The following is a 20,658-nucleotide window of genomic DNA, read 5'->3' as shown; positions in this document are numbered from 1 at the left end:
TATAAGTGTGCCTACACAGATGTTTTGGAGGCTTTGATCACTGGCAGCAGCCCAAAAAGACCCTCCTCAGAAGCAGAGTATTTCTTCAGGTAAAACACGTCCAGCTCCTCTTCTGATGACAGTAAGATGAAGACCAGAGCTGACCACTGAGCAGAGGAGAGAGATTCTCTGGAGATACTTCCTGATGTCAGGTACTGTTGGATCTCCTCCACTAGAGAACGGTCGTTCAGCTCATTTAGACAGTGGAACAGATTGATGCTTCTCTCTTGAGAGAGATCTCCACCTATCTTCTGCTTGATGTAATGGACTATTTGGGTATTGCTCCGTGACCTTCTTTCTGTCTGTCCCGGCAGAACATTTTTAGTGAGATTGCCCAGTAATGTACTTCCTCTTGGTTCCAGCAGACCTTGTAGGAGCATCTGATTGGTCTCTAGAGAGAGGCCCAGGAGGAAGCGGAGGAACAAGTCCAGGTGTCCGTTCTCACTCTGTAAGGCCTTTTCCACAGCACTCTGGTAGAGGAGGAGTTCAGCTTCCCCGGAGGTTGGCTTTTCTTCTGAGAGCAGATTGGCACCAGTGTTGATGAAGGACAGAAAGACATAAAGGGCAGCCAGAAACTCCTGGATGCTCAGATGGACAAAGCAGAACACCCTGTCCTGGTACAGCCCACACTCCTCTTTAAAGATCTGGGTGAACACTCCTGAGTACACTGCGGCTGCTCTGATATCGATGCCACACTCTGCCAGGTCTGCCTCGTAGAATATTAGCTGGCCTTTCTCCAGCTGGTTAAAAGCCAGTTTCCCCAGAGAAACAATGATCTCCCTGCTCTCGGAACTCCAGTGTGGATCAGTTTCAGCTCTCTCAAGATACTTCCTGTCCCCCTGTATGGACTGAACCCTCAGGAAGTGGCTGTACATCTGAGTCACGGTCTTGGGCACCTCTTCTCCTCCCTGGGATGTTTTGAAGAAGTCCTCCAGAACTGTAGCAGTGATCCAGCAGAAGATTGGGATGTGACACATGATGTGGAGGCTTCTTGATTTCTTGACATTAGAGATGATTGTGCTGGCCAGTGTCCCCTCTCTGAATCTCTTCCTGAAGTACTCCTCCTTCTGTAGGTCGGTGAACCCTCTCACCTCTGTTACCCCGTCAACACACTGAGCAGGGATCTTATTGGCTGCTGCAGGGCGTGTGGTTATCCAGATGCGAGCGGAGGGAAGCAAGACTCCCCTGATGATGTTTGTCAGCAGGACGTCCACTGAGGTCGGCTTTGTGACATCAGACCAGATCGGGTTGTTCTGGAAGTCCAGAGGAAGTCGACACTCATCCAGACCATCCAAGATGAAGACTACTTGGTCATGGTCGTATCTGTAGATTCCTGAGTCTTTGATTTCAGCAGAAAACTGATGCAGAAGTTCCACTAAGCTAAACTTCCCTTTCAGTAAATTCAGCTCTCTGAAAGTGAGGAGAAATATGAAGTGTATGTCGTGGTTGGCTTTGCCCTCAGCCCAGTCCAGAATGAACTTGTGTGTTAAGACGGTTTTCCCAATGCCGGCCACTCCGGTTGTCATTATTGTTCTGATTGGTTTATCTTGTCCAGGTAAGGGTTTAAAGATGTCTTCACATCTGATTGGTGTTTCCTCATTGGCTGGCTTCCTGGAAGCCTTCTCGATCAGTCTGACCTCATGTTCCTTGTTGACCTCTCCACTGCCTCTCTCTGTGATGATGAGCTCTGTGTAGAAGTCATTCAGACGTGTTTGCTGTCCTGCTATAGCGATTCCCTCAAACACACACTGGAACTTCTTCTTCAGATGAGACTTGAGTTTATGCTGGCACTGGACAGCAACAGCTCCTAAATCACAAATCAGAAGACACATGCTATACATATTTCCAAGCAATATGACTGGTGTAATGACAGAAGTATTGTTAATGTTACTTTATGTGAATCTTATAGCTTGCTTAGTAGTGCTATCGTTGTTGAGTATCAGTGGAAAGTGACTTGCTAACCTGATATAACAAGAAAGTGATGCATCTCTTTGACGGAGTTATTCTGCTGTTGATCTGCGGTATAATGTTTAACATTCTTTAACCTGATACCCCCACAATAACCCTACATATTTGGATCAAACCTTATAACCTGATGCCCCCACAATAACACTACATATCCGGATCATTGAATGGTCCCATGGCATGAAAATCTCACTTTATGAGGTTTTCTAACACTAATATGAGTTCCCCTAGCCTGCCTATCGTCCTCCAGTGGCTAAAACTTGCACTAGGTATCCTGCTCGCCTTCGAAAAAATGGAAGCTCAGGCACGCTGATTTGGAACGTGGCCCCATATGTCGTCATAAGGGGCCAATGAGCTACGACCGTGCGAGCGCCACGTGTGTGTGTATGTGTGTGTGTGTGTGTGTGTGTTTGTGATTACACACACTGTAACACACCGTTCTGGATAACCGTTCTGCTGTTGGTGTTATGGCATTTAAAACGTCGGTTCTTTGACGTCTCTGGTATTTCCATAACAAGGCTAGCAGTGGGGGTTATCTCAGCCATGGTTGAGAAGGAATTGGGTGAAAGGAACTTTGGCTTTGACTCCCTGAAGTACATGAACTGCGACATGGAGGAGAAAGGGATTGTCTCCCGCCGGAGCCTCGCTGACCACCACCCGCTACCAAGAGGCACCACCACCACGAAGCAGCACCGCCTGGCAGCGCGCGGTTCAGTCGACTTCAGATTGATGTGGAAGTGGAAGAACCAGAGACATCGGAGAAACCGACGCAGTCGTTTCTGATTCATAATATCGTCTGGAGGCGCACACAGCTTTTGGCCATGATAATATGTATGATATGATATTATTTCGATAGAGAGCTCCAGGACTCCCGCCGAATCACCCGGAGTGTTCTAGAATATTTACAGAACACGGCCAAAGTGCTGAGTGCGCCTCGCCATTGCGATTCATCCACTGTAAGCAGAGCGCATAGTACCATGGCCGCAAGCTGCTCAGGGCCACACCCCCACCCTCCTCCTTGACCTGCCTCTCTCCTCCTCATTTGCATTAAAGCTACAGACACCGAAACAGCGTGTTTGGGGAAAACTCAATGTGTGACTGGCTCGTAGTGGCTGTAAATCTGCACCACGGCTGAATTTCGGGAACGTCTTCAAATACTGTGTTAGGGGCCCACTAATATCTATATTAAAGCATCCATAAAGTAGCATGCCATGGGACCTTTAAACATACCCCCAATGAAAACCTACATATCTGGATCAAGCCATTTAACCTGATACCCCCACAATTATCTTACATATCTGGAACAAACCATTTAACCTGAAACCCCCACAATAACCCTTCTTATCTGGATCAAACCACTTTACCTGATAGACCGACAATGACCCTACATATCTGGATCATACCATTTAACCTGATACCCCCCCAATTACCGCAAAAGAAAGACGTTTCAAAGTGATCTACCTTGAGCTACTTCAATATGAACAAATTGAGAGTCCTCTACTGCTCTCCAAAATAAAAGTATTTCATCAGTGTTATAAAAAATAACAGTTTCTTCTCTTTCATAAGAAAAATAAATATCTAATCTGCTTTCAATAGGAGTATTCTGTATTTTCAAAACAAGTGTCTCTTACCACTCCACAGTGAGTCAGCCAGCTCCTGCTGGTTCATCTCCATCAGGCAGAGCTTTGTGATGTCCACCACTCCCTCTATGGCGCGCCTCCTCTGCTCCTCGTTCTTACCCTCCACCTCCTCCTCCTCCCTCTGACTCTCTGAGCATTGTGGGTAATCTGGGAAAAGATCCCTCCAGAGCTTCTTCAGCTCCTTGTCTAGGAAAGCGTGTGCATTCTCCTCAGCCATCTGGAACAGAACAAACATCGAGGAGAACTTTACTCTGAACTCACTGATGACATCAGAAGCATCTGTCCTGGATTCACGTCCCGCTGGTCTGAAGAGGGAAGCCTGGAGAATAATAGCACCACAAGAGATGCTTTCTAATGTTCATGTAGAGCTGATGTCAAATGTGTTGGACATTTACAGACCTTGATCAGCTCTGTTTGATGCTGCTGTACAGACTGAGCACTGGTAACGTTTGACCTCTGGTAGGGTTGTCTGGGGAGAGAACATACACACACAGTAAACATACACACACACACATACAGTTAACATACAAGAAGGGGGAGAGAGAGAGATGTGTAGAGAGAGAGAGAGAGAGAGAGAGAGAGAGAGAGAGAGAGAGAGAGAGAGAGAGAGAGAGAGAGAGAGAGAGAGAGAGAGAGAGAGAGAGAGAATTTTTCCTAATGTCTGATAACATTTAACTGGTCTGTTTTCATGGTTTGTTAGAAACTCCTACCTCTCCTCTCTGGAGGGGCGTCCATCATTAAAGATTGGAGGATGACCCATAGACCGGTGTCTATGGTGTATTTTTATAATTTCTGATAAATCCTCACCCCTTCTCAATGGACTGATTTCCATCTTTAAACTTTATAGGAAGTTCCATAGAGTGGTCACTCTTCATGGAGACACAGCTGGGTTCAGGGGAGTCTGCTCTCTCCTGCTGCTCTGGGCTTCAACACAACACACACACAGCTGTTACTCAGACTAATGATGGAGTCATGATACATCACTGCTGAGCTCTGTGATGGTCCACAGTCACAGACAGAGAGGTCCTCTTCTTACCTCTTAGCTTTGCTCCAGGGTCCATGTTCCCCAGACAGAGTGGTCCTAGAGGTAGTACCCCCCTCCTCTCTCTCCTCATCCATAGTAGACTGGAGACCTGGACACAAACACAACTACATATTTTTTCTGTGGATTGTATTTTAGTACCAGACAGGAAATTACTGTAGAGAAGAAAAACAAACATAGTAAGGAGATCTTTTGAAACATAACACATTATCTATGTCTTGATCTCATACACAGTCTATCACTATCTATGTTTAGATCTCATATATATCATTATCAGGAAAAATAAATATTTCGCTATTGAACTCCTAACAGTCTCCTGGCCATTTCTATCCATTGCCGCTTGCTCGTATATTTTATTGAAATAAGTAACTAGGGCGTTATCATCCCTTTGACGATCTGTAGGTACGCTTTGTTGATCTGAATAAACTTTTTGTCTCAGACTGATACTGCCTTGCGTCACATTGATTCTCGAGCTCGCTGCTTTGCTTAGAGACGATCCAGAGCAAGAGCTTACACCATCAGGCGACCGAAATGATAGAGAAAGAGCGCACATAACAGTGTTTTTGGCTGGGTTGTAGGCAGTGGAGGGAAACATAACATTAGGTTTTGAATAAATGGTGTAATGGCCTCTTCTTTTTGCAAACGAGACAAATACCATGGTCTATAATAACATGGACAGTCGGGTCACAGGTTGATCTGGCTGCTCTTAGGAAGATGAAGGTTTTTAGTAGCCCTACTGCAGCCAATTATGTCTCTGTGACTCAACGGCACAATGGAATGCAATCTCAGCTTGAAATATTTTCCCCCCAAAAAGGTATGACTTCTAATCCCGTACTTATTATTAAAAAAAAACACACACATTTTCCATTTATTTTGGCTTAAAATGGTTCTACGTGACAAGTTTCCTCCAATTAGACTCCAAATGTGAATCAGATGGGTATGTTTTTGACATTTTATTGAGAACAAATCAAAGAGGCATTCGCAAAGACAGCTACGAGTCTTTTCCAGATTTCCAACAGCTGCCATAGCCACGACAACAAGCGAAGCATTCGGCTGATGGTCACCAGTTAACACGGTCACGAGTTGAACTGAAACACCGGGACCAAGAGTACTTAAGTTCAGGTTGCGAACTACGGGGGGTGGGGGGTCTCAGCCCCCCTTAATGAGACATGAGCTCCCCTGAAAACATGATTTGTGAAATTTTGGGGGGGGTCTGTAAAATATTGGCAAAATGCTGTTTTTTCCCATGCATTTCCTTTTTGTTTTTGTATTGCATAATCATGGACCACGTGTAAAATTTGGCTATTTTTAATGTGTGATTTGCGCATGAGGGTTCATCTTCATAAAGATACCGGCCTGCATGCAATTATTGTCCTCACCATTGAAGCGTGGGGGCGCTATGTCTTAAACGTCACTTAAAATCAGACATCGGAGAGCCGCTGGACCCGCGCAATAGGCCTTATGCGCAACATTCTTCCGGGTTCTACAAAACAGTGGTCTTGGCTTCCGGTCGTCCGCTGCTCAATAAGCTGAGTTTATTATGGCGACCTTCTACAGCCGGTGTTTACAGGAGCTACCCCGAACAACTATTAGCGATGTGCACAGTATTGCCAAACGGACGTCCAGAGCCCCGGGGACTCTGTTAGACAAGGGATTTAAGTTTTACGCCTCCTCATTTATTCATAATTATGAAGGTATTTACATTTGTAGCTTTTGCTAATAGCGCTCGTTAGCGTTAGTTAACTGTAAGTAGCCTAGTTGTGTACTTGTATGCTATCAGTTAGTTTAGCAGTATTTTTGCTCACAGACAATTAAGACAATCAGATGAAGACTGCATTTTAGCGATGGGTTTATACTACCAACAGTATAATTACTACGATGTCCTGTGTGGTTAAGCTGGTCTTTGTCGACGTGGTACGCTGGTCGTATGTGTCTAGTAGACGCATAAGACCAGACACTACTATCCTAGTAGACTCTACTAGGATAGCTGCTAGGTTTAATGTCGACTAGCTGCTACCGTTCTGGCAGGTGTTTCAGATTTCTAAAACATTGATTTGTATAAAGACAACTGTGATGAATGAAATGATGCTGTATCTTCTTTTCCACCAGTTTCAAACAAAGACAGGTTGAGAGGTACTGTCACTGTCAGAGCAGCTTGTCACAGGTCCATGCAGAAGAATGAAAAACCACACAGCTTGAGCGTAGGCTATGTTCAGGGATGGGTTTGTTAAATTGTCTGTTTCAGTTCAATGACTGTACAGAATGCGTTCATCAAGCCTCTCAGAATGAATATATTTACACTGCAACTGCTTTCATTTGGCCACCAGCATGTTCTCAACTATGTAAACACCATATTCACAAATACAACACATTCTTCTGAGACACTTGATAAATGGCTATAGTCTACCTGTTAGTGAAAGAAGGTAATTTGTGCAAAGTTGATTGACAGTAAATATTTCTATCTACACATATTTGGTATACCTCTACTCGTATGGTTAACAATTTTTGTATACTAAACACACACACACTATACCGATAACATCATTAGGACACTTGCCATGACATTACATTCGAAAGCTATATATATGTGTTTCCTCCCCTTTTGCAATTGCTACTACTTGCAACTATTGACACCCTGTAGTGGCAGGCATTCCAGTACTGAGCAATATATGTTTATTGTGGTAGACTTGTAGGAAGCCCCTTGTCTTAATTTAGTGGTATCTGTTCTGCCAACTGTCCAATTGTCTCTTTGTGTATTGTATACAGATAGTGCTTCGTGATTCAGATCCCGTCATCATGACCTCAAGTCAGTGTTCATGCAAAGCTGGCACAGCAGTATGCAATCACACTGCTGCACTGCTCTTTCAGACAGCTCATTACTCCGAGCTCAATATCCAGGTTGTCCCCCCTGTTCATGCCTGTACAGAAATGGAACAACAATGGCACAAGCCCAGAACTGCAGTAAGGGTTGAGGCAAATGCACTGTATAATATGTATGTAATAGTTAGGCTATGTGTGCTGCAATAAAATAGTAATTTGCTAAAATAAAGTATAGTGATCTAAGGTTAGAAGCATTAGAGGTGCAGCGTAATATAATGGCGACTCTTTACTTCATAAGGGAGTAAAACCCGGGCCTGTAAACAGCATGATTGTTACAAGACCCAGGCTTAACAGGTGCATGGAAGGAGGAATCAGGTGAGGTGTAGTCACTGAGGTCATACATGTAAACATTAGCTGGGGCACAGCAGGTTATGATTTGTAACAATATCACTGTATTTGGAGGTCACGAGCAGTTACTGAAACCATTAGACTATGCATACCACATATTTTACTTTTATAATTGGAACCTTTTCATAGTAGAATATTACCTTTACCACTTTGTTTCATAGAAGTACACTCTCCAAGGGTGTGCATGGGCACCCTTTTGATATTGGGCTGCTATGCATTGAGGACACATACGAGGACTTTGCTAATGTTTCGGACCCATATCGCCCTAACTGACTCATCCTTTGGAAACTGGTGGAAACTTACGCTAGAGTTAAATTTCCCCGACACAGAACAGCTCGGCACACAACAAAAACTGCTGTTCAGATGTTGCCGTTTCTGGTATTTTAACATTTTAACATTTGTGAAATTTTAATTTCACAAATGTTAAAATTAAATTTTAATCACACGAAATAGAAAACTAAATACTAAATAGAATACACTAAAGCGAAACTTAGAAGTTACCAGGAGATCACCTACCGCTGCAGTCAACCAGTGTACGGAAGTGAAAAGCGGAAGTGATTAGACCCGTTTACACCTGTTTTCCGGTTCGAACGCTGGGCGCTCCGCATAACCCCTATTTCGTATTGCATGTTTTGCAGTCATGTCTAAAAGAAAACAGGGAAACCTACTCGCAAATTTCGGATTTACAAAGAAATCGAAGACGAATGACTGAGGAGCAGCAAGAGGCGAGTTCTTCGGCAGATGCTAGCTTGGAGACAGCCGACACCACCACCGCTGCACTTGCGGGGACTGCTGCCGGTGAAAGCCCGCCAACAGCGGACAGCGCAGAGGCCGCTGATGACGGTGACTCCACCTGCCTCTCTGTCCCGGCTAACTGGACCGGCCAGCAGTGGAGAGAATGGAAGTCCCGCAACACCTGGCCGTTTGTTAGGGATGGAAACTTGGGATGCACAATTTGCAGAGACACAAAAACTCTTCTGCTTTCTGAAAAGGTCATTGGCACGCACTTATCAGAAGAGCGGATTAACGGAGATGTAAGCAGCCACACACAAAAAGGGTTGCGTAAAAAAGTGTATAAACATCGTGATAGCATAGCACACAAAAGGGCTGTTGAAGTCACAGAAACCAAGCAAAAGGAGATTCTGCCAAACAGAGTACTTGAGATAAATTCCAAGTTAAAAGAAGAAACGGCATCTTCATTCAGATCGGCCTATATGGTTGCCAAGGAAAGGCTGGCTTATAAAAAGCTCCCTCCTTTCCATCCTACAGGGGCTTAATGGCGCAAAAGTATGCACTGTGCATAAATCAGATAAGTCATTTGCTGAAATTATAGGCCATATTGCAAAGCATATGCGGATGAAGTTAGTCTCAAACATAAAAGAGATAAATTCAAAAATCAGCATAACCATTGATGAGAGCACGGTGCACGGACGCGCACATTATATCTATGCGGTGTGATGTGAGTGGGAAAGGCGAAGTGGACAATGTATTTATAGACATTATAGAACTGACAAGGCACAAATGCGGAATCCATTTACAACAGTTTGAGACAGAGTTTGCGCCAAACGGGATTAGATGATGAGTTTTTGGGGAACAACCTCATCAGCATCGCCACAGATGGTGCTGCAGTTCTCACCGGCAAAACCACTGGACTGATTGCGAAGCTTAAACCTGACTTCCCAAACATTCACTCCATGCATTGCCATGCCCACCGCCTTGAATTGGCTGTCCATGACTCTCTCAAAGAGGTTGCTGGATGTAACCATTTCGAGTTTTTCATCTCCAAGCTGTACGCTCTGTATCACCAGTTCGCAAAGAATGCGCGTTTGCTCGAGGAAGCGGCTGCAGATCTCAATATGCAAATTTTGAGAATCGGGCAGATGTTCACCATCAGGTGGGTGGCGAGTAGTTTTAATACTGTAAAAGCAGTCTGGAATAACTGCCCTGCATTAGCGCGCCACTTCAAGACAGCAAGCGAGGATACATCTCGCAATGACACCGAGACGTGCTTATATGTGCTGACATAAGGCAAGTAGGCATACAGGCTTGTAATAACGGATGTGTTTTGAGTCCTCGCTTTGAGGCACGCGCAAGCCCCCCCCCCCCCCCCCCCCCCCCCCCCCCCCCCCCCCCCCCCCCCACACACACACACACATAAGAGTGAGCCCCCTGAAAGCCGCGGTATAGTTCGCACACTGCTTAAGTTAGTATGTAATGTGTATGCACGGTCATCCTGCCTCTCTAACTTTATCTAAACAGAATACACATTGGCTTGCCCGGAAAATGAGGCTATAAATTATACCAATGACATAACTTTACTCACTCTGGTTCATGTGTGGATGATCGGTCCACTGACAAAACAGTTTCCCTTACTGCCAAAGATCCCTCTTGGCTTTCAAACTAAATCAATTTAAAATGACCAAGAATCTGTCGATGCACCGATTCAAACGCTGCGATTCGGTTGAGATTCATAAAACTGAAACTGAATTGCGCAGATCCGTGTGTGCGTTTGCGTATATTTGCGCACGCGCCCTGCATCACGGAAGCAGCTAAAGGCGCGTTCACGGTCCGTGACAACGAGACGGCTCGCCAGTCATGACGTATGGCAAGCCGAGTGTGCCACAGTTCGCCGTTAATTTACGGCGTTTTGAACATCTTTACACCATATTGAACGCCCTTTCAGCACGCGCTCAGCGCGCCTTCAGAAAGGTTCAGCACGCGTTCAGAAAAGTTCAGCACGCGTTCCATTTATATAACTTTTTTCACCCAATCATATGCATGGTAAACACACAGACAACATCAGTCGAGTACAGAGATCTTCTTTCGCAAATCTTTCCTGTTGCAAAGTTTTAAATTAGAGGGGGTTAATGTGGAGGTGGTGAACACTGCAAGTACGATGCACTTTGATTATACACTATCTATCTAGCTATCTAAGTTACTTGACCGAACATTTTGTGTATGGTAAGTGGCAACTATGATCATAACATAAAAAAGCAGACATTTATTTATAGCATATTGTTTATTTCTGCATTACATGAGTCAGCTTGGTCTGTTCTGAGTACAATAAAAACAATAAAAGAGCGTAGAAGTTGGATTCCAATAATAAACAACAGGTAAAGCTTTGGCGGTCTGTCTGCTCTTCTGTTGGGTGGAATCCCTGAAGGATTATATTTTTCAATTGTGGAGATTGATATATTGTATTGCTGTCCATAGAAATTACAGCAAGTTACAGTACATGCCCACATTTAACTATAATTTTAAATTCCATTAGAAGTAAATAAGTATGACTAAAGTATTAACATGCAGTTGCAGGTTTTAGCCTGTAGATGGCAGTATAAGACGAGGAATAATTCACTTGATCAGTTGAAATGAGATAGATAGAAAGATATAATAGAAAAAATAGATAATAATAGTGTATACTTAGTGTATATATATCTCAAGTTCACCTGCAACTGATCACCTCCAAGAGAAATGGTGGCGGAGGACTAAGACATCTATGCTGCCAGTCTCCATTGAGAGGGAACAATGGAGGGGGTCACCACATACTAATACCTGAGAATACACTTGGACCATAAACTGGACTGGTAGGCCAACAGAGATGCACTCTAGAAAGGGCAGAGCCGGCTGTACAAAGAGGCTGTGGTCCTTCAATGTCTGCAAGCTCCTCAGGATGTTTTGCCAGTCTGTCATTGTACTCAGAGTTCACCTCGACTCTGCATAGAAACCAATGCACAGCCACCATTGAATGTTGTACGTCCTGGCACTTGTACATTGCACTTATTCAAGGTACTTAATTGTGTAGCATCTACAGTAGCTGCTATCATTGCTTTACACGGGGAATGAGTTAGCCTAGTGATTGTAATACTTGCACTTGGTTCTATGAACATCTTTACTGTACCGACAGCGATATATTGTTTCACTTCTTATGACAAATGTACTTATTGTAACAAATGCACTTATTGTAAGTCGCTTTGGATAAAAGCGTCTGCTAAATGCCCTAAATGTAAAATGTACTCTCCTATAGGCTGTTGTGGGGAGGCAGCGTTAAGAAGATGGATACTGGGCGACTGGACAGGCTGTTAAGGAAAGCTGGCTGTGTTTTGGGTATAGAGCTGGAGTGCATCACTTCAATAGCCGAGAAAAGAAGACCGAACTGGATGATGGCAATCCTGGATAATGACTCCCACTGTACAAAACATTCAACTAACAGCCGAGCATTTTCAGCATCAGACTTCTGTCAACACCATGCGAAACGGGCAGGCTGGGGAGGTCCTGGAAGGAGAGAAATTGACTTTCCAGCATGAATCTCTCTGTTTGCCCCTTCCACCCTTTCACCTCATCGACTGGGTACCATCCACTGACAATCTGTCTCTGTCAGCTAACGGTTTACAGCATGGGTCGGCAACCATAGGCACGCATGCCACCACTGGCACGTGGCAGCATTATCATTGGCACACTTGAGCAAAAAATTAAAAAATCGTAATTTTTATTTTTTATTGTATTAATAAAAGAATTCACTGCACAATTCGGGAGCATACTCATTACTACCGATTTCTTTTGCACTTTATTCTGTTTTGGGGCATTTCCTCCCAGTGCAAATATGTTTAAATGAGTTACTGAAAGAAGTGTTCTGAAATGGGATCAATTAATAGTTTTTAAAACTATGTTGTGAGTAATAGAGAGAGAAAATATTTTAAATATTGTTGCAAGTGTTATGTATGCATGGCCTTCACATGGTTTTGCAAAGCTGTACATGTCTTAAAGATATTGATGTGGATGGTTCCAACATTCTCATATATTCTGTTTTTTTACATTTCTCAAAGTGCAAATATTTTTTTGAATGACTTTCTAAAAGTGGTGTTTTAAGATGGGATATATGTAATTATAATTTGTGTTGCCATGTTGCAAATATAACAACAACAAAAAACATTTAAAATGTTGATGCATGATTGTGGACTATATGGAAATGATACAATTCCAGGTCTTCTGGAAATGTTTTTGGTCATTATTCAGCTTAATATTTAATATATTGTTGTTTAAGGCACATTCATTAACGAAAAAATCTCAAACTGGCACTGCATCTTGGGAAGGTTGCTGACCCCTGGTTTACAGGCTGCGTTAGCCCCCTATCTGTACGGTGGTCTTAAACTGTCTTTCATCTTCTCCATCTTCATAATTTGATTTTAACCATGTAATTTAATTATTATAATTTATTAAAATAATTTAATATAATTTTAACCATCCATTGTTCATAAAGTATATTATTATTCTTAAAGTATATCAATTGTGTCAAGCAATTCATGTTCATGGTCATTCATGTTAAATTCATGTTCATACTCTTGTTCTTTCCATATGTATATCATATATGTATGTTCCATATTCAAATTTAACAACAAGCCATACTTACAGTGATTATGTCCCGCACTGTTTACTTTACACTACCACCATTGCATACTGGCAAATATTTCACATCATCAGTATCTATCAGGCCTAGTAATAACTCCACATGCTGTTTACTTTTTACTCTTTACTTTTATGTACCTGTGAGTTTATTTTATGTCTGATATATGTGTGTATGATATTTTGTTGGACCACCCTTACCTCGATCGCGGAACAAATTCACTTGGCATTGTTTCGATAGGCTTCTGCGATGTCTAAAGAATTATTTCCGTCAAGTGTTGCATTCAATTTTCACCCTGATCTTGTAGGTTGACTATTGATGATGGGAGAGTCGGACTACAGCGCAAAGCCTTCTCCAGCACATCCCAACGGTTCTCAGGACTATGTGGTAGCCGCTTGGTGAAAAGGATGTGTCATGCTCCCTGAACCACTCTTTCATGAGCCTGATGAATCCTGGAGTCATCGTCTTGAAATATGCCCATGCCATTAATAAAAAATCCATTGATGGAATGGCCTGGTCATTCAATCTATATCTATCTATCTATCTATCTATCTATCTATCTATCTATCTATCTATCTATCTATCTAAATGCTGATGGTTAAGGGTAGACAACATAGAGTATTCCAATACCTTAGGTCCACAGTGTGTTGCTATTTTGAAAGCTGTTTGATTGATCATTTTGTATAGGCTAAATGGCAAGTATGCTTATAGTACAATAAAAAGAGCATGTTTATTTATAGCGTAGTGTTTATTTCTGCATGACAGGAGTCTTCTATTGTTAATTGTCTCCAAACAGACCAATATCTTATTGGTCTGTTTGGAGACCATTAACAATAGAAGATCACAGAAGTAGGATTCCACACTGACCTCTAGGACCACTGAGAGAGTCAAACTGTATCTGAATCTGCCCCGTTGGCACGGTCAATGATGGACTCAATATCAGGCCGCCTCTCTGGCCATTGAGCAACAAATTAGCAGTAGCAGTGGATGCTCAGCATTAGGGGTGGCTGTAGACAATGAGCAGCCGGAGGTGGTGGATCAGCAGAACCTGCTGAAGGCACAGCAGAGATGGTGGATGTAGAGCAGAGTTTGGCCAAACTAATGCTCTGGGCCTCCCACGGCCCATTTTTCTCTTTTCAGTGGTCCGCCATGTATTCAGAAATTGAATGTGGCCTATTCTAATACTGTACATTTTACCCACACAGTTAACACGTTTGTCCGTAATATCATTCATTTGACTACAGACTTTCGGATTGAGTACTAATAGCATGACAGAATTATTTGGGAATCACAGGGTGCTTCTGTTCTAAAAACACAATCGTTCTCAAACTTTTAATGGTTGGCCTTTGACGGCTAATATTGATGTTAATGTAGAGCGTCAGCGGCACTAGAGGATCAGGAGATTGATATAGAGGAGCAGCAGAGGTGTTGGAGCCTCTGCAGCTACAGGAGCCACTATGATAGTCTGCATAGCTGTTGATGGCCGTCCATGCTGCCGCTCAGCCTCTTGAAAGGGCTCAACTAGCCACCCACACACTAAGAAATCAAGTTACAGGAATGGTCCTAAAAGGGTACACATGCTCTGTCCCCCCAGTGGTACCTTGGTGGTACGACACCGTACCTAAAACATTGGTACATATTTGTATCTTCTTGTCTGTACCTCGAAAATAAAATGTCTGTACCCCTAATTACAAAAACGTACCTTTATGTGCTGGTACAGAACTGGACCCATTGGAAAGGTACAGAATTGGTCCCTAATGAGGTACAGCTGGGAGGACATGCCATTGTGTACCCTAACTGTTAGGCATTTATTAAAGCACCAACAAGAACTTTCATGCATGAACACAAGTGCAGCCGCTGCGTGCTGTAAAAATAAAAAAAATGTTGGACTGCAGTCAATGCAGCAGCTTCCCACAGGACTGTGCGAAAGTTTGGACTTGTTTATTTATGCTTTAGAACATGAAATCATCATAAAATACAGAGAATCTCTCTGACTCTGATTCCACACACATCTGTGTTCAGTTCAATCTCTGTTGCTTTACCATTACAGCACTCTCTCAGAGACATTACCAGTTCTGCTCTCTCTATAGAAAAATAACCAATCTTTTCACGGATGCTCTCGTTTGCTGGTGCAGGTCATGTGGCTCTGGATGGATGCCCAAAGAAAGCGCCAGCAGATGGTCTGCCAGATGCTGCAGTAGCTGCACACACTTACCTGCAGGAAGTGGGGTCCTCTTTGACACAAGTGTCAATGTTTGGGAGAAACCCATTCTCCACAGCTGAAAACCAGACAGCAGCTGAACATGAATTTGCACAGCAGTACAGCGACATTTCTGAACTCTGTAACAATACTGTCAACTATGAACCAACCCGTTTCCAAAATAGAATTAGGGGTCTTATTGACATTGTGAGAAGACATGTGTAGCCTGATCTGTTGGATCGCAGAAGCTAAGCAGGGTCTGGCTTGGAAATTCCTGTATGTTAGTTGAGAAGTTTTTTTTTGTGATGTTTTTATGATGTTTTAATGTTGCGTTGTTAATGTCTTAGACAGCTTAGATGTTCTTAGATGTTTTGTTAACCTGATTCCTCTCCCACTCTGTTCAAATAAAAGTGTGCTACTGCTGCAAAAGCTCTCTTTGCTTTTGTTTTTTTCTTTTCTTTAATGTGTTTGGAAATTACTTTTAATGATGTTAACTAGATCTTATGGCCTAAACACATCAAATTTGTATATACCCTATACCGTTTGACTATAAGACTTCTATAAGAATCTCCTCTGTGCAACAATTCATGTAGTCAGTCAATAATCAAACTAGTAGCATGAATATGAATTACAGTCCAAGCGGGTTGGGCGAGGAAAGGCTATTTTATTTGTATATGTAATATACAACAAATATGTAATATGAAAACAATATAAAATATCTTTCAACAAGAAAAAATAATTTGTTTACTGTAAATGGATAAAGGTCAACAGATGCGCAATGTTCAGCTGTCAGAAATGTGTTGTGATCACTTGTATTCCTCATAGATCTCAGTCTGTGAGGAAATCAGCAGCCCGCGATCGCAGCTCCTTTGATGTGAACGCGCGCAGAGCGCAAAGCTCAGAGCCGGACAATGACCACCGTCGTCATACCAGTTAACTCTGACCGGGGCTTTAGGTTTTGTTGTGCCGGATTATGAACACAGAGCCTGGATATGTTGAGCCTCCGTCGTAGTAAAGCCCTCAGGTCTACTCTTCATGTAATAACTTCATGTCAACTGCACTGAAGTCATCATAACTTCATAAGTTCTCATTTTCAAATGATTATGAATACTATTATTGTCATTTGAAGCCGTGTCAGTCTTGACTGTGGGTGATGGGGTCCTCTGTGTCTGCAAGTGTCTATAACACAGTAATATTTTTGTCGACGTTATCAAACAGAAGAACTTTTATTTTGAAGAGCACAGGGCAACAAAGCACACTAGCCAATCAGAGGCCCCGCCCACCGACGGAAACAAGCTATTGAGTGGTAAATTCGTTTTGTTAAGTAAGAACCAAAAAACGAATAAACAAGCTGAACTTTTGATTTTGTTTCTTTTTGACCAAACGAAAAAACGAATAAACGAGCTGAACTTTTGATTTTCGTTTCTTTGACAAAACGAAAAACAGCTTGTTTTCTGGTTTCTGCTTGTTTTCTGCTTGTGTCAATCATTCCCAGAAAACAGACTGATAAAACGTACCTTGCTCCTCCTCCTTGAAAATAATTACGTTGAATTTTATAACGTTGAATATTTGATTTTGAATTTTTTAACATTGAGAAATAAAGATGAATATTATTTATTGAGTTAAATTCAGAGGCAAATAATCCAGATACGTTATTTCAATGCATAAATATTCAGTGCTTAGAATTCAATGGCATTTTATTTTCAAAATCCGATGGCACAGATTTACTTCCTTAGAAGAACCGTATTCAAATTGTATTCAAATTCAAATTGATACAGAGATGATCGATAAGACCAATACTACACTTTAAGCACCACGGACAGAGTCTGTCAGCGCGGCTCGGATTAGTGTTAAATGATTGTCACTAGGCTGTTTTCTAATTAGCCCTGAATCTAATTTTTGGGTAAAAAAAATAATAATAATAATAATCAACTTGCTTTTTTTAAATGTATTTTTTAGATTGCCCCCCCCCCCCCCCCCATCAACAATCGTTCTCCCGGGCTAAGCCCCGGATATTTCAAATACCTAGAAATGCTGCTGGTACTGAATGTTTGTATTGTTCTGATAATTTTGCTTATAACATTGAATCCAGTTGAAAGGCTAATGTACATTGTGAGAGGAAATAACAACAATGAGATAGCCAGAACAAGGAGATGTGAACTCCGCCTAAATGCATTTATTTGGTCTCATTTAGGGCAGAGTATTTAATATGTGTATTATGTTTTCAATAACAAGTGCATTCAACAAAGTTGTGATTTATCTCTTCGAAATGGCTGGTTTAAGTTCATATAAGGGGATGCGGAATTGTCAGTAAAAATGTTCAGGAATGTTCATGTATGCACAAATTTGTTCTTCTCACGATTTTATAGATTAGGCCTATTGTGAATTGGGTTGCGATGGTTTGTAATTTTAAAAAAATGGGTCCCCAGAGAAAAAAGTTTGGGAAACACTGATCTATCATATAAATGGGTGGGGAATTGGCATATTGGCGCCCCCTTGCAGCTGAAGACGCCCCTGCTTGCTGAAGGGTGCCGTGCACAGAAGCTGTGTGAGAAAGAGAAAGGGAAGTGGGGCGCAGGGGACAGTTCACCCCTGCGTCTTCCTTAATGGAACGGACAAGGAGGGGAACGGGGGATCCACTGTTAGCGCGGATTGAAATCCTTGTTGAAGCCTGTAGGGTTATGCAATAAACATACGGAGGAACCCGCTCGGAAGGGGTCTCGCCCGGGTTGTAATTCAATGTAGAACCGCCACTGTCCATAGCCCAAGAAGCAGTTGTGATGATCTGGCTTTTGAAAAATATTGGACATTCTTTACCAATTTTGAAAGAATAATAATACAAATAATTCAATCAAAAGTTGTCAATATTCTAAAAGGCGCCTCTTCTTTCCGAATCCCCCCCCCCCCCCCAAAAAAAACGGTACTATTACTTTAATTCATTTTTTTCATATCAACCTATATTTTATGTGATAGCCAAGTGTGGGATGCATTTGTTATTCAATTCATACTCTTTTTTTCTTAGACTCCTTATTTATTTAAACAGTTCACAAGTCGACAATATCGTTACTAAAGTGAAAAGTCCCTGACCGATGCTGTCCGTGGTTGAACACATCGAATTATGATACAATATTCAAAAATGTAATAACATATAAATGTCCAATTACATAATTTGTACTTTACCATTATTGGCGGACGTTCATTTGACATTCACATCTTTCTGTTTAAGACCCTCCACAGAAATAATGCAGAAAGCGCGTTCCATATGTATTGCTTTAGCTTTCTGCTAAATCTTAAATACATTGCATTTTCTAAAATGCTTTTTTTATTTTTTTATCTATTTTACTCATTTTTATTTTATTACTTACTTATCTACCATTTTATTTTATTGTATGACAATATTTCTATGTGACTTTGAGTCTGCCTCGTGTATGAAAAATTATATATAAATAAAGTTGCCTTGCCTTGATTGAATCTAAAGCTATCTTCCTCGATCGCAGTATTACTACCCGCTGTTCGTATCGCCTGAAGGCCAGAGGATACATCAGCGTAGCCCAGCAGGTAGTGGTTTAGCGGTTCTACGACAACTTCCTTAGACATAAGCCCATAAAACCACAGCTGTCTACCAAGAATTTCTTTTGTTAGAACCCAGATGATCAGTTTCTCTTTGTCATGTGATATGCTGACAAGGTGCTTGATGGTGACATGGTATTTGTGTGCCCCACGGCAATCATAATGTTTTCTTGAGTTTTACATTGTATTCATTCATGTCAATGAATGAATGAACAACTAACCCTGTTGTTGTTTTTTTTTAAATAAGACAACCAAAAGCAGCAGCACAACACATTTATCTTAAACATCTGAGGCACGCAGCAGAGTGGGAGATATGTGTTATCTGTTTTGCTTTTGTTAATCATTGCTACTCTTCAAATAAAATCCAAACTTAAAAATATATATATATTTGTCATTTATAGAAAAAAAAAGTATATAATGAAATAATGAAAAAATCTGAGCCCCAGCCCCACCTCAGAGGAAAAGATTGACATTCATTCATTCATTTGAATGTTGAATGTATCCTTGTACAATACCACCAGAGAAGCCTCCAACAACAGTTTGGTGGGGGGGATCAGACGTCCTTAAATCATCCCTTCAGCGACGACGACGACGACAACAACAGCACAGGTGTACTACACAGTGTGGTTAGTGAAAGTAGGTCAGTGGGTCAGAGCAGGACCTAGGGTGACGTAAAGATCAGCAACACCATCTGTTTGGCCAGTGCTCTCCAGCCTCTTAACGGGATCACCCCTGCTCCATCAGACAGTCTGCCACTGCTACTTAGCTCATGTATATTTGGAATAATCGTTTCACGTGACTATCATCAGCGCATGGGATTACTACACTGTTTGGTCCAAATAGCCACCGTCAATTTGGTGTTGTTTTATCGTCGCACATCCAAATGGTATGTGTGGAGGCAGCGTGGTTCAAGGCTGGTTGAAGCAGCCTGACCTGGCCCGGGTCAGGTGGATTGGACTCTGGGGCTGGATGAGGTTGTACACCTGTGGTGCATTCAGTTATCAATAATCTCTGCAATAAACTGGTTTCATCACGTGCTTTTGCATAAAATGGTCTTCATGTTGGTTTATTTTGTTGTTTGTTTTTAAGCTCGTCCTTATCAGGGATTTAAAAAATAAGCGACAGCAAAGAAACCTTGACATTAAAGATGTACATTTACAAGCGAACGAAATGACACTTACTACTTATGTAACGTTGATTGTTGTTTGCGATATGGAAGGATCCTTCTAATCCCTTGTACATTTGGTCCTATGCTGCTTGAGGTCAGGTCAGATTTAAGAAAGGTCAGAAGCAGTTGGCTTTGTGGTGTGTGAACAAGGCTAGGCTTAGGCAAAGCTCCTTATCATATATAAACCAGATCAACAAGCACCTCCGTCGACACTGCGTACATACTCCTCACTGTATTCCTCAAGGATCTCCACCTCCTGGGAACTTTGTTCCGATACTGGAATTCCATTATCAAGTGGCTGAAACCATCATATTATCAGAAGGATATCTACTACAACAACAACCGCTTTCTGCAGTACAAGGGGTCTTTTTCCTTTGTTGGATTCATTAACCAACAGCAGAAGCC

At 42.1% G+C, this 20,658-nt stretch overlaps 1 protein-coding gene across 1 annotated transcript in view; it reads right to left on the bottom strand.

Annotated features, from left to right (window-relative positions):
• LOC307083520 (protein NLRC3-like) overlaps positions 1-10,409 on the bottom strand; it is a 129,831-nt gene extending 119,422 nt beyond the window's left edge. The window contains exons 1-6 of the mRNA XM_079747434.1: positions 10,238-10,409; positions 4,681-4,777; positions 4,452-4,568; positions 4,044-4,113; positions 3,636-3,861; positions 16-1,846 (exon numbers count right to left, since the gene is read on the bottom strand). Coding sequence (XP_079603560.1) covers positions 16-1,846; positions 3,636-3,861; positions 4,044-4,113; positions 4,452-4,568; positions 4,681-4,777; positions 10,238-10,247 — 2,351 coding nt within the window. The 5' untranslated portion in view covers positions 10,248-10,409. The remainder of the gene's footprint in view (positions 1-15; positions 1,847-3,635; positions 3,862-4,043; positions 4,114-4,451; positions 4,569-4,680; positions 4,778-10,237) is intronic.
• Between the last annotated feature and the right edge of the window lie 10,249 nt (positions 10,410-20,658).

Source organism: Pollachius pollachius, assembly GCF_949987615.1.
Source record: "Pollachius pollachius genome assembly, chromosome: 1".
Classification (NCBI taxonomy): domain Eukaryota; kingdom Metazoa; phylum Chordata; class Actinopteri; order Gadiformes; family Gadidae; genus Pollachius; species Pollachius pollachius.
Note: the sequence above shows the minus strand (reverse complement) of the source record. Positions and strands in the feature narration are given on the sequence as shown.